Genomic DNA, 13,921 nt, shown 5'->3' on the forward strand with positions numbered 1-13,921 from the left:
GATGTTAAGTCCCATAGTGCTCAGAGCCATTTGAACAGTTGGTAGACAGTAGAATGCTGCACAGTAATGCAGCATAGCTGATATATAACATTGCTGCTTTCACATGTGGTCCTGCATTTTCAGGCAGGAAATGCCTGTAACTGGACTGCACTAGGAGGTGGTGGATGGGTATTCGGGTCATATCTCTCATCAGGGTCGACCACAAGGGATTGATCTGTTGGGTGGAGGATTGGAATAGGGATGAACAAGGATGTTCTGTTGGTGGGTAGACAGTGGAATACAACTGTGGGTGATGTGGGTAAGATTTTGAGTGGGGTACCCCTAATTTCAGTGCACAAAGAGGTAGTTGAACCCTTGGTGAAGGTTGTGGTTGAGCTTTTCAAGTGCGGGGTGATACTGAGGGATCACAGGAGTGGTGTGTGGAGCCAAGTTAACAGTTTTACTGGTGTCAGAGGAGTAGATGGCACAAGAAATCTGTTTATGTGTGAGCTGGATGGGAAGCTGTCTGTCAATAAAGGCTCTGGTAAGGTTATTGGAACATTTCGACAACTCCTGCTTTCCACTGCAGATGTGGTGTCCATCAGTGGCGGGGCTATATGGAAGAGGCTTTTTGATATGGAATGGATTAAAGCTGTCAGAGTGGTGGTACTGTTGATTACTGGTATGCCTGATCTGAAAAGTCTTATTTATGGAGTCATCTGAGAGATAGACATTGACATCTAGGAAGGTGACTAGTTCAGTTGAGAAGGACCAGGTGAAGTGAATGTGGGAATAGGTGTTCATGTTGTGGAGGAAAGAGCAAAGGTTGTCCTTGCCATGAGTCCAGATCACTGATATGTCATCAGTGATTCTAAACCAGACTAGGAGTTTTAGGTGTTGACTAGAGATGTATGTTTTCACCAGGTCATCCATAAATAAGTTGACATAGGATGGGACCATGCAAGTATCCATTACTCTACCAAAGGTTTGTTTATAGATTTGGTTTTTGAAAGTGAAGTAATTGTGGGTCATGATGTGGTTGGCTAGAAGGGTTTGGAAAGAGTTGTTGGGGTGATGTCAGGAGGATATTGCGAAAGGTAGTCTTCTTTGGGAACATCACATCTACAGTGACCAGGAAGGAATGTAGTAGTAACTGTTGGATTTGTAGAGTTTGGGGAGTAGGCAGAAGTTAGGAGTGCATAGGGTTGATGGTATGAGGAGGGAGATGGATTCAGGTGTCTAGTTTGGGATGGACCTAAGGTCTTGGAGGAGCTCTGGAGGTCATGTTGGTCTTCTGATATGGTGTCATGGTTGTATGGTTTGTATTTCAGAAAGTTGAAGGAGACCCTCAGCCTCATAATCACTATGAGTTATGATCACTGTGGTGAAGCCTTTGTCTAAGGGAAGGATGACAAGACCTGGATTGATTTTCAGGTTGTGGATAGCAGTGTGTTCCATAGGAGTGATGTTGGACTCACTGGGAGGGATTTAGGAAAGGAAGGTGAGGCCAGGTTGGAAGTGAGGAATTTCTGAAAGATTACCAGGTGACAACTGTGTGGAAGGAAAGGTGGTTCACAGTTGGAGGGAGGTAGGAACTGTTTTAAACAAGGTCCAGTGTGGGCTTTCGGTGACTGTTACCAGTAAGGTGTGCAATGAAGAAATGTATTTGCTATAAAGAATGAATAGAGAGAAGAAGGTCCTTGACAAGTCTGGCATGGGTGAACTTAGATTTAGGGCTAAAGGTGAGGCATTAATAAAGTACTGAGTCTTTTTCAGGGGTCAGAGTTTTGGCAAGAAGGTTGACAACAGTGTTATGGGACGGGTGTTCAGGAACAGTGTGTTTCATGGGGGGTGGAGCAAGTTTTTGGGAATGTGGAAGCCAAAATATGTCAATAAGGCATGGTTGAGGAGCTACAAAGGGTTAGCTGTGGGGCGAGGGTGGGGGAGGGGGGGGGGGTTAGATAAGTGCAGTAAGCTTTTTCTTGTCTATAGACAATTCAGTGTGGGCATAAGCCAGGAGTAGGTCAACAATAGTGTTCAGAAAGTTGTGGTCACAGACTAAATGTGTTTTGCAAAAGGAGCAAAGTCTATGAAGTATGGTTTGACCTTGGATTGTATGATTCTGAAGGACCAGAGTGGTGAGGGTGAGGTACTGATGAAACTGGGAATGGTGAAGGCTCTTGGAGTAGAATGTGCAACAGCCTGAGACGCCAGTTTTAATTCTAGGCCCATTAGGTGGGATACCATATGTCAGACAAGATTTCAGAAACAGGATGTGTGATTGGAATTTTGCTGGGGCAAACGAGAATATTTTGGTGGAGGTAGAATGAGCAAGGATCCATGGTTGGATGGTTGGGAGATAAAAGGAGTGACTGAAAACATAGTTAATCAACTACCACCTCCTCATCTCATGTGTCCTTCCCTATGCCGTCCCCACCTCCATCTGCCCAGGCAACTGTTATCAACAGTTGATAGTATGTCTTACTGTGGCCATGAGTGTGTGTGTATCCTGATGTCTGTGTGGTTGTGTGCATGACCGTGTGTGTTTCTACAAGAGAAACAGCCAGAGCTCGAAAGCAAGTATGAATAGTTTTCTGTTGTGTGTTTATACATGCCACACATGAGTCATCTATAAGTGAGTGGTTACCTTTCCTTTATCTTACATACCTTTTTGTTAGTTATTTGATGTACCCATCTAATCTTCAGCATTCTTCAGTAGCACCATATATCAAAATCTTCTATTCTTTTTTTATTTAAACTGTATATTGCTCACGTTTCATTTCTGTAAAAGGCTTCACTCCACATAAATGATTTCAGAAAAGAGCTCTTAACATTTAAATTTCTTTTTATCTAGAAAACTTTTCATGGTATCCCAGTTGTGATGGTTTGCCTTTTTTATTTCTCCATTTGTTGTCCTCGGTGTTGATGTACTGTGTTGTGGTGCTGGCTGAAAAATGGGGTGTGGAGGTACAACACTACTTTAAATAATGTAGCTGACAGTTGTGTTTCACAGTAGTTTACTTTCACTGTTCACAACCTCCCAATAATACACAGTTATATATGGCCAGTGCACTATTATTTAAACTTCCCATAAGCCTCATTAATAGTCTGCAGGCAAACCTCCACATACTGCTACAATAGTTTACTATTGTACATCTATGAGCAGTAAAAACCTAACCACAAAGTTCACAGTTCTTGAAGAAAAGAAAGGTATGTGTGGAGCAGACACTGTCATAGTTTTAACACACTGCTTAATTGTGTAACACTTATTTCACAGTTAAGTTGAAGCATTGTTGTTGTTCTAACCAACACGGGTTTCTTGCTTGAAACTTGATTGTGGACTGACTATCTCGGGACCAAAAATCGAGCCCTTATATATCCTCACAATAATAGGTACTGAAACTACACATTGTTTGGAGTTAAATTTACAGAAATTACAATAAAACGTAACTCATTAAATTAACTGAATACATAAAAAATTGGTTCTTTTTAACAGTTTCTTCTACTACAGGGGTTAAGCCGAATTATTTGTTTAAATCATGAAATTAACATATATAGTTATGCAAACAATACTTTTGACAAAACTGTGAATTACTTTGGAATTAATTAAGGGCTGGCTTCGCTAACAAGTTTTTGAATAGAGCCAAATAATCCTTTAAGAATACTATTAGTTGTTCCTCCAAATGTTTATAATTAGTACAGATTTATATTTGTTGATACGTCAACAATAGAATTTAAGTTATGAAGCATTTACTGTTTTCACCCTATAACAATAGTATTAACTAGGAAAATAGTTGAAATAAATTAGAAAATCAATTACATCCATAAAACTAAGCACAAAATTAGATCTGGTTTTATATTCTTTAAAACTGAGGGCCAACTTTTCTCTTTTATGAAAATGTAGATTATACACACATATGTTCATGGTAATTAGTTAAAAGTGAAAAAATGAATTTTAAGGAGGCAGATGGCAAAACAAGAGGGGAAGTAAAAATATCCCAGCTTGCTTCGTCACACGGTCTAAAGCATATATATCCTCTATACTTCTGCCATTAACAGTTATTTTGTTGTCCATTGATTGTGTACAAGTATAGATAACTTTTTGCTCTCTGTGTTTTATCCCTGCTACTTTCAGAATTTCAGAGAGTATTCAAGTCAGCATTGTCAAAAGTGCTCTCTAAATTTATTAAAGCAGTAAATATAGGTTTGCCATTACTTAGTTTATCTTCTAAGATAACTCACTGGGTCAATATTCTCTTGTGTACTCCTGCATTTCTATGAAACCTGAACTGATCTTGTACCTTATACATATAAATAATTTATGTCAGTATTATGAACTATGAGATATTAAACTTGTGGTTGTGGTAATACTCACACCTGACAGCACCTTTCTTCTTTGGAATAGGAATTATTACATTCTTCTTGAAGTCTGAAGGTGTTTCACTGTCTCATATATCTTTCATACCAGATGGAATAGTTCAGCAAAAGCTCCAGGGGGCTCAGTAATTCTGAGAGATACTCGTTGGCTTTATGGGCATTGTTTGACTTTCAGGGCTTGGCCAGATTCTTCCCAGACTATCATCTCTGCTATCTCACCTTCATCTTCACCCTCTTCCCTTTCTATAATACCACCTTCAAATTAATTTCCCTTGTATGGTCCTTCTATATACTCCTTCATACTTTCAGTCTTCCCTTCTTTGCCTAGTACAGGGTTGTCATCTGAGTTTTTAATTTTCAAACAGTTGTTTTTCTTTTCTACAAAGTCTCTTTAATTTTCCCATAGTCATACCTCTACTCCCTTTTATTTCGCATGCAGCCATTCTTGCTTTGTCATTTTGCACTTTCTGTCATTTTTAAGGTGCCAGTATTCCAATTTGCAGTTTTATGTTTTCTCCTTTCACCAGTTGTATATAACATGTCATTTGTTATCCAAGGATTTCTAGCTGATCTTGTCTTTTTGCCTGTATGATCCTCTACTGCCTTCACTATTTCTTCTTTCAAAGCTATCCTTCCATCTTCTATTGCATATCTTTCCCCTCTTTCATTTAATTTTTGCCTAATTTTATGGTTCTTTCAGTGTATCCAGGCTCCATCTTAATTTCCTACATTTCTGCAATTTCTTCAGTTTTAATCTACAATTCACAATCAATACTTTATGGTAAGAGTTCACATCTGCCCCTAGACATATTTTACAGTTTAAGATTTACATTCAAAGTCTGTGTCCTACCAGTATGGAATGTATTTGAAAACTTTTGGTGTCTCCAGGTCTGTGCCATGTATACACCATCTTTCATGGTTCTTAAACCAGTGTTGGCAATGCTTAAATTGTCCTCCTCTTTTGTGATTCTTAAACCAGGGTTAGCAATGCTTAGATTGTGGTCTGTGCAAAATTCTGCCAGGTGGATTCCTATTTCATTCCTCTCCCTCAGACCGTATTTTCCTATTTTTCCTTTCTATCATTTTCTACTATAAAATTCCAGTCCCCCATCACAATTAAATTTTCATCTCTCTTAAATATATGATTAATTTCTTTTATCTTGTTGTACATCCCTTTAATCTCTTCATCATCTGCTAAGATAACTTTCATATAGACTTGTGCTATTGTTGTGGGTGTTTGCTTCATGTCAGTCTGGGTTACAATTACACATTATCTGTGCCTTTTTTTAGTAGTTTACTTGTATGTTTATTTTATTATTCATTATTAGCCCTATTTCTGCATTACCCCTATTTGGTTTTGTATGTATAACTCTGTCTTCGCCTGATCCAAATCCTATTCTTCCTGCACAACAACTGCACTTTTAAATTCTCTAACCTACCTACTCAGTGATGTGGTCTAACATTCCATACTCCAAACTGTAGTGTGCAAGTGTGATTTCTGCTGATGACAACATCCTCCTGAAAGGTCTCCACTTGGAGATCTGAATGAGGGGACTATTTTATCTACAGAATATTTCACCAAGAGGATGCCATCATCACTCAGCCATAGAATAGAGCTAGAGAATTTAATGATTGTAGATTCCCTTACTTTCAGTAATTTACAGCACCAACATAGCAAGGCTATGTGGTTAGTATTCTAAGACTAGATCAGTCAGTTATCCAGAATCGTGCCCCTGCTACTACTATAAACACCGCTGCCTCTCTTTGGGAACCACAGGTTAGTCTAGCCTCTCCATAGGTACTTCTCTAATGTGGTTGCACCTATGGTATGGCTATCATGGAGGTATGCAAGCTGATCGTACCTTGGTGAGGTCTATGGTTCTTGTGAGAGCTCCTGGCTGCCAGTGGGTAGAATGAGTCCTGCGTGAGCCATTCCCAGTGGGCTGCATAGCAGTCAGTTTATTAATTAGTGCATAATTTTTATCAGTACTGGCGTGTCTAAGCCAATAATGCCAGTTTTGTTCAGGAAGCATCTGCTTTGTTTATGACACTTGATTATATGAAGCACATGTAATTTCAGTTTTGGCTGGTAGTGCCTAATTTACTGATTTCTTCATATTGTTGTTTTGCATAACAACTTAATACGTGAATAAGGCAGAAATGAAATACAGCAGACACCAGTTCCTGCTCAGCTTATCAATATCCACTCCTAATACATTTTTCTAATGATACAGCAGAACTGTAACCATTTCTTGTCATAGTGTTGAAATAGGATATTCTGTTTTTCTCCAGAAACCTGGAACATCTGATGTAATAGGCTCACATGGACACAAAATAAGGAAGTATTGTTTTTGCCCTCTATTGATGCTTTGTGGACATCATGTTGTAGTAAGGAAGAAATGAGGTATGAGAATCTTTGGTAATCATGCTCAGGCATTAGCAATTCAACATCCAGGTTAGGTTGAGACTTTGAGACTAATGAGCTGACAGCATAAGCCATGGAACTGACCAAATAGGAGCAAACTTGTGTATCATTCAGAAAACTGTCCATTATTCTGAAACTTATACTTGCATCATGCTTTGATAAATAATGAAGTTACTCTGCTACAAATCACTTAATTCCAAAACTATGTTGAATGCATTTTTGTTGGGGAAACTATGCCCTGCTGCAGAAGATCCTAAGTTTCCTAAAACTAAGATTGTTATTATAACATTCTAAAATTAATGGAATTCAAGAAATATGTTCTTGTAGAGAGGACTGTGGATCACTGCCTTGTTAAATAATTGTAATTTATTTTCCATTATTTTTTCAAAGCCTTTGAGATGAATGCTTGGATATATCCTAACAATATGTCATGAGTGTCGTTTTCCTTATATGCTGATCATTTTTAGTAAATTAAAATTCACATGTTATATAGGTACAGTCATCTGAAAACAGTTTCTATTTAAGTCAAGAGAGAGAGAAAAAGTCTCAGAAGCTTTGTTATTGAATGATAATTGGGGACTAGAGAAATATTCATAATCTCATTATGATTTCCCTGGTTTTCTGATGTAAGATATCTCTCTTTCATGTTTACTGATATTACCTTACTTCATTGTCTTTTCGTCTTTCCTGCAGAAATTTTTATTAAGTATAGCATCTCATTTTATTTTAATTTTTTTTTTTTTACTTTTTTTACATGCCATTTAATTTTCCTTTATTTCTATTTCTCTCTTTCAAGCCCCCCTCCCCGCCCATGCCAAACACAAACCCCTTGCACCAGCATCACCACTGCCAATTTTATTTCTCTGGATTCCAGCTAAAATGCAATTTTTGTTTTTTTATGAATGTCACATTGTGTTTGGCCTAGTAATTTTTCTATTTCTACTGGATTTTCGCAACAAATTACTGCTAAATAAGGTTGAACAGAAAAATATTTGAGAACAATAACCCACATCTGTTCTTCATTCATTTACATTAAACATCCTGTTACTTTATATGTTTCCAATAACTGATGTGGAGACTAATCTACCCCCTTACGGCAATCATTTTGTGTTGTGAATCAACCCTCTGGATTTTCAATCTCTCTACAGGAAAACTAAAGTACAGCATACAAATTGTGAAGAGGTATCATGAAGACATAAATAAAGTTGTGCCACTCTTGAAAATACCTTTCCACAAGCTAAGAATAATAAAAGAATATGCTCAGAAGGATGACTTGCATTTATCTGAAGGAAGCCGCATCAAATATCTGAGTGAAAAACTGCAGGTAAGTTTGACATAATAATTTGAGTTGAACAGAATTCCTGTTTTCCTTTCTTAGCCATTCATTCCCTGTACATGTTTTGTTTTTCAGTGCCCGCCGTCTGTTATTAGTGAGGCCTTAGTGAAACATGATGTTTTACTGTCCATGCCATTTGTCAAACTCCAGACTGTAATGGACCTCATGCTTGGTAAGCTCTGAAAAAGTTATCTGTCTAATCTATTTTTATGCTGTCAATATTGTGAAAAAGATGGATTTGCTACTTACCATGTAGTGGAGATGTTGAGTTGCAGAGAGGCACAATAATAATAATAATAATAATAATAATAATAATGGCTGTCAAACAAGTAAGCTTTCAACCAGAAAGGCCTTCATCAGAATTAGACAAAACTCACACACACACACACACACACACTCACAAACACACATCACACATAACCATAGTCTCTGGTTATTGAGGCCAGATTCTGGTCATGTGTGTGTGAGAGTTGTCTTTGCAGGTCTGTGTGTGTGTGTGTGTGTGTGTGTGTGTGTGTGTGTTTGTCTACTTCCAATGAAGGCCTTTTTGGCCAAAGGGTTACTTGTTTGACTGTCTTCTTCTTCTTTTGTGCCTATCTGTGACTCAAGATCTCCACTACATGTTGAGCAGCAATCTATTCTTTTTGTAATATTGTTATTATTCTGTACTGGATTTCCTTATGTTTATGCTGAACTGTTTGGGGAAAATAAACTACTCTCATCTCATTTTGTGTGTTGTTGGCTTCGAGTATCAACGAACATTGTAAATAATGCTTTCATAAGAAATGAGAGTCATTTTTCACTGAAGATCACAGGATTCATAAAAATAGAAAATAAAAATGCAATGTGAAGAGTATCTTTTTTACGTGGAAAAGAATGGTTCTTTTGTTTGGGTAAACCTTCAAAAGTGTTAATAAATTTTGCCTTTCAACATAATCTCTGGAGAAGTAATTGATTTGTGTATGTATTAATTTATTGTTTTACCATTTAAGATTAGTAGTATAGGACTTGTCAAATAAATTACAGAAATATTTACACCTGGAAGAAAAGGAATGTGTACAAAATTTTGATTGAATTGGACAAGGATGGAATAGAAAATCATCTGTGACTTTTTAGTGGAACTATCAAAAAAATGTTGATTTTGCATTCAGGAAGCACTGTGATTTGTGTCACAATTACTACCTTTCTACTCAGTACTGAATGGCTGATGGAATAAATAAGAGCAGGCATAATTATGCTGTTGCTCATTGCAACAACACTGCCTATTAAACTCGAGATGTTATGTACCCATGTAACAAGTGGGTATCTTGCTGCAAATGAATGGTCAAAATAAATGTTCACAATGCAAAGATATGCTCGAAGCATTTCCTTCTAGAGGACTGCATGTGGGATTAGAAAAAATGAGGTGCTAGGTCTGTCTCTAAAAAAGACACAGAACCTGAATGCTGTCCTTTCACAGAAAGTAAACAATTTTGGAGGTGACACTCAGAAAGCTGCAAGAGATTGTATCAGTGTCAGAGAGAGATGATAAACTAATTTCTTCCTTTTGTTAAATGGCATTAATGAACACTTTCCTGAGTTAAATCTCTCTCTTTTTGTCATTATGTATGTGTGATTCTTGAACATTTAACATGTCATTTTTGCACATGTTAATGATTGAATGTTATTGAGAATCCATAAGTATGTCCTTAAAATTTGCCTTTACCTGTAGGCCATCACAGGAACAGAGCATCACATGGATATGAAATCTGTTGAAAAAATGCTGTTACAACTTTATATTCATTAAATATAGCAATTAATGCTTATCGTATATATTACCGCTTATCATATATAGCAATTACCATTTGTCATTGCCTAATTTTTTTTTTTATTGCAATTGCAGTTTTGAGCATTTCTCATTTTCAAGAAAATCCACAAATCCAAATGGCATGTATCCAACATTCCAATCATACGTCAAATTACCTTTCTAAAATGCTAGAAGAGCTGATCTTCTTGCTATAATTGTAGCCAAACAAACTTCCAAAAATCTTCTTAAAATATTCTCCCAGTTTTTAAATTGAGATCGTATGCATTTCTCAGGGAGTCATCTCATTTTTGGGATAATTTATGTTGAACACGTTGTTTAATAGTTCAGTAAAAATAACTTTGTTCTCTTCAGCACATACCCCACAGCTTGCTCAGTGTGACATAAGAGTAACTGTGCTGCTGTTCTCACACTTTGGTGTAAACTTCCAGTAATATTCAGCAATCTCTCTGAAATATGAACTTCAACTGAAAGATCGTCATTATGTTGATCCATCATAGATTGTATTGAATTCTTTGCAAAATGCATCCTACATCTAGTAAATGGTTTATTAACAATATTATGAAAGAATTCAACAATGTGTACATTACATAATACCTGTACTATCCTGTCATAATATGTAGATTTAAGAAATACATTTTATTTGTGGATAGCTGAAACTGCTTCTAAACTTTCAAATTTTTTGCTCTCATATCACAAACAAAAGATGTGATACATCCAGCTACTTCCCATTATTTTGTTATTGTTCTTAAGAGCTCACTGGTCACTGTGATGTTGACATCATAATATATTAGCTGCCTCCCTGCCCAAATAAGCTAAGGCCCATTGTCACAGGAAGTATCATGTCAGAAAATGTAATTACTATACTATCAGCATTAACTTTATTATTTGATGGAGAATTACATCCATGGTAAAGGCAGGTGACCATTTAGATTTGGCACAACTCTGAAATAGGGAAAGCGCAGCAGTGGTAACACCCTTTGCTGTCAGGTCATCGAAGCTAAATGCTGTCAGGCTTCAGATTTAGGGCTGTCCAGGTCAGCCAAGTGGTGTTGGCAAGTGGGGTGTACTCAGCCCTTGTGAGACCAATTGGGGAGCTGCTTAATTTAGAAGTAATGCCTCTGGTCACAAAAACTGACAGGAGAGTGGTGTGCTAACCAAATGCCCCTTCATATCTGCATCCACTGAAGCTTGTCGGCTGAGGTAGACGCAGCGGTCAATCAATACCATTGGGCCTTTCAAGGCCTGTTCGGATGGAATTTGGTTTTAGTTTCTTGATCTCACAATTCTTTGTTAAGTGTTGTGCACTTCAAAATTTCATCTTGAGATAGAATATGTGGGATAAAGTACAAAGGTAACAAAATACTAACGTAAGTATGAATATTAATGATCCATATACAGAATTTTCAATTATCATATAGCAATCTATCTTTTCCTTACGTTATTGATATCCCAACCTGAAGTTTCCAAAGTTCAATTATTGTCATACTTACATTTAAATCAAACTTTAGTAAAAGGCTCAAGAAAGTCAGCACATAAGCTGAATGTAATACAGATATCAACTTAAATAAGCATATTTGACAATGTCATTGCCTATTCATAGAGAACTGGTTCCGAACTGACTGTTGTGATTAAGCTATCTAAGAATTAAACAAAAGCTGAAGGATTTAAAATTATTTTTTTTATTTTTAAAAAGTGTAATCCTAATTCTGCATCCTTAGCCATGATATGCATGGATGTTTGTTGCCCTTGCACATCTACTTCTAGCTATACTGTTATATGGTCTGATATTATACCATTAGGCTTTTTAGTTAAAAAAATAAAATCCTTTTAATTGTAATACTAGCTGCTGTTTCATTTCAAGTTGTTGCCACTCATCTAGGCACCTAAATGGTTCTGTTGTACGTCATTTATTATATGGTTGACTATTGTAATATGACTATGTTTGGTCATACCCATGTAACATTTTAGCTTGTGATGGTTGTAAACTCGTTCTTTCATAACCATGAATAAAGCCTTATTTGTGTTACTTGGATTGTTTTTGTGTACTACTTGTTATTTCATGATTGTCAATGAGTTTAGAATGGTTGAAATGTATGCAGTCTTTAAGAGCAGTTCCATCAGGTTTAGTCATTATTGATGTCATGCTACAGGCCCTGAGTAAACAGCTTATTTCGGCAGTGACCACTTTGTCTGCTTCCATTAACAGACCTGGTACCGTTGCACCGGTCTATACATCAGCTTTTCCTCCTTATGATGATTCAGCCGAGAATAGTTAAACTTATGAAAAAGAACTCGGACAACATTGTTTGGTTTTCGGTGTAACAGACTCAAATTTGTGGAAAGTCTTATTCCTCTCGTGGGTTCCACCTAAAGTGTATCAAGTACTGCATGACTTTGCCTGTTTACAAGAATAGGCAGCTCTTACTTTTGATCACATGTGCAGTTTATTGTTCAACTACTATCACAAACGAATGCATGTCATAGCAGCACGAGTTGAATTCTACCAATGCTGCATGAAATCAACGCGGTCATACGAGGCTGGGCAGCCGAACTTCATGGCCTTAGCTGTAGGTGTCAGTTCATTACTGATGACTGTAATGACTCCTATGCAGACTGTACAGTGTGCGACGCAATTATCTGTTTAGTTCCCGACAAGGAAGTGCACCAGAAGGCAAAACAACCCCTTAGCAGAAGTTTTGCAAATAGAACAATCATTTGAAGTTTCTCGGGCAGTGCATGATGAAATTGAAGTGCGGGATGATGTGGCAGTAGTGTCACAAGACGTGTCCACTAGAACAACAGATAGCTTACACGAGGAAGCAGCAGTGGCATCTGTAAACAGGACTGCCCAGAGCTGAGCAGACCAAGGTCGGTCCAAGCAGCTGTGACCACCACAGCACCAGGGACAACGTTCTCTGTTTCTTTCCTGTACTGTCGAGCATGAACATTTGGCATGCTCTAAGCAGTGGGCTACTTGTAATGCTTGCCAGAAGAAAGGTCACATAGCCTCCATGTGTTGTTCCCTGAAGGTTGCTCTGGATATGGACATGGATGTAAACTGTGTGACTCCAAGCTTGTGAGTTCTCCCAGGTTGTTTATCAGTTAAGTGTTTTTCACCAAGTGCTCTGGCTATGGGTCGACATAGATGCTGCAGTGACATTATTGAATTCTCAAACCTATAAGAGTTTAGGCTCACTGCCGTTGACACTGGTCACATGGAAGCTGGTCAGTCATAAGAGACAGAACGGTCCACTGTTGAGTCAATTTATAGCATCTGCGTCTTATAAGTCAGTGGTTTGTTCCATTACACTTTTGGTGGCTGTTGATTCCGATGTTGAGAACTTGTTTGGTATGAATGCATTTCAGGCATTTGGATTTTCTATCACCTCCTGCAGTGCACGTTTTGTCTGATTAGGTACTGTAAACACTGTGTGAGGAGTTTGTAGAGTTGCTTTTTGGAAGGTATGGGGTGTTCTACGAATTTTTCTGCTCATATTTCTTTGAAATCTATGGCGTGACCTCATTTTTGCTGTGCACATCCTATTCCTGCCACCCTGAAAGATCATGTGAAAGCAAAATTGAGCAGACTTCACTCTTTAGGGGTGGTGCAACCTGTTGTGACGAGTGAGTGGTTGTCTCTGCTGGTTGCAATTCAGAAGCTGTTGGGGAAACTGTCTCTCAGTGACAACTTCAGTAAAACTGTCAATGTGCAGTCGATCATGGATACGTATCCTCTCCCACACGAGGAGGAACTGTTGGTGAAAATATTGGGTGGCCAGTCCTTTTCTAAAATTGATTTGTCTGAAATGAATCCGCAGATTCCTGTGGACAAAGAGTCTCAGTGAGTTCTAGTTTTGAATACTTCTTTTGGTCTCTATCAATATTTGCACCTTCCTTTTGGTGTGGCTGGTGCCCCTGCTATTTTTCAATGATTTTTTGAGCAATTGACTATACCAGTAGCAGGTTGCGTTAGTTATATGAGTAATATTGTTGTCGC

General features: G+C 37.8%; 1 protein-coding gene across 1 annotated transcript in view; it reads left to right on the forward strand.

The window, feature by feature from the left end:
• LOC126259464 (transcription termination factor, mitochondrial) overlaps positions 1-13,921 on the forward strand; it is a 62,457-nt gene that overhangs the window by 10,647 nt on the left and 37,889 nt on the right. Inside the window, exons 2-3 of the mRNA XM_049956293.1 lie at positions 7,930-8,105; positions 8,193-8,289. Coding sequence (XP_049812250.1) covers positions 7,930-8,105; positions 8,193-8,289 — 273 coding nt within the window. The remainder of the gene's footprint in view (positions 1-7,929; positions 8,106-8,192; positions 8,290-13,921) is intronic.

Source organism: Schistocerca nitens, chromosome 5 (genome assembly GCF_023898315.1).
Source record: "Schistocerca nitens isolate TAMUIC-IGC-003100 chromosome 5, iqSchNite1.1, whole genome shotgun sequence".
Classification (NCBI taxonomy): domain Eukaryota; kingdom Metazoa; phylum Arthropoda; class Insecta; order Orthoptera; family Acrididae; genus Schistocerca; species Schistocerca nitens.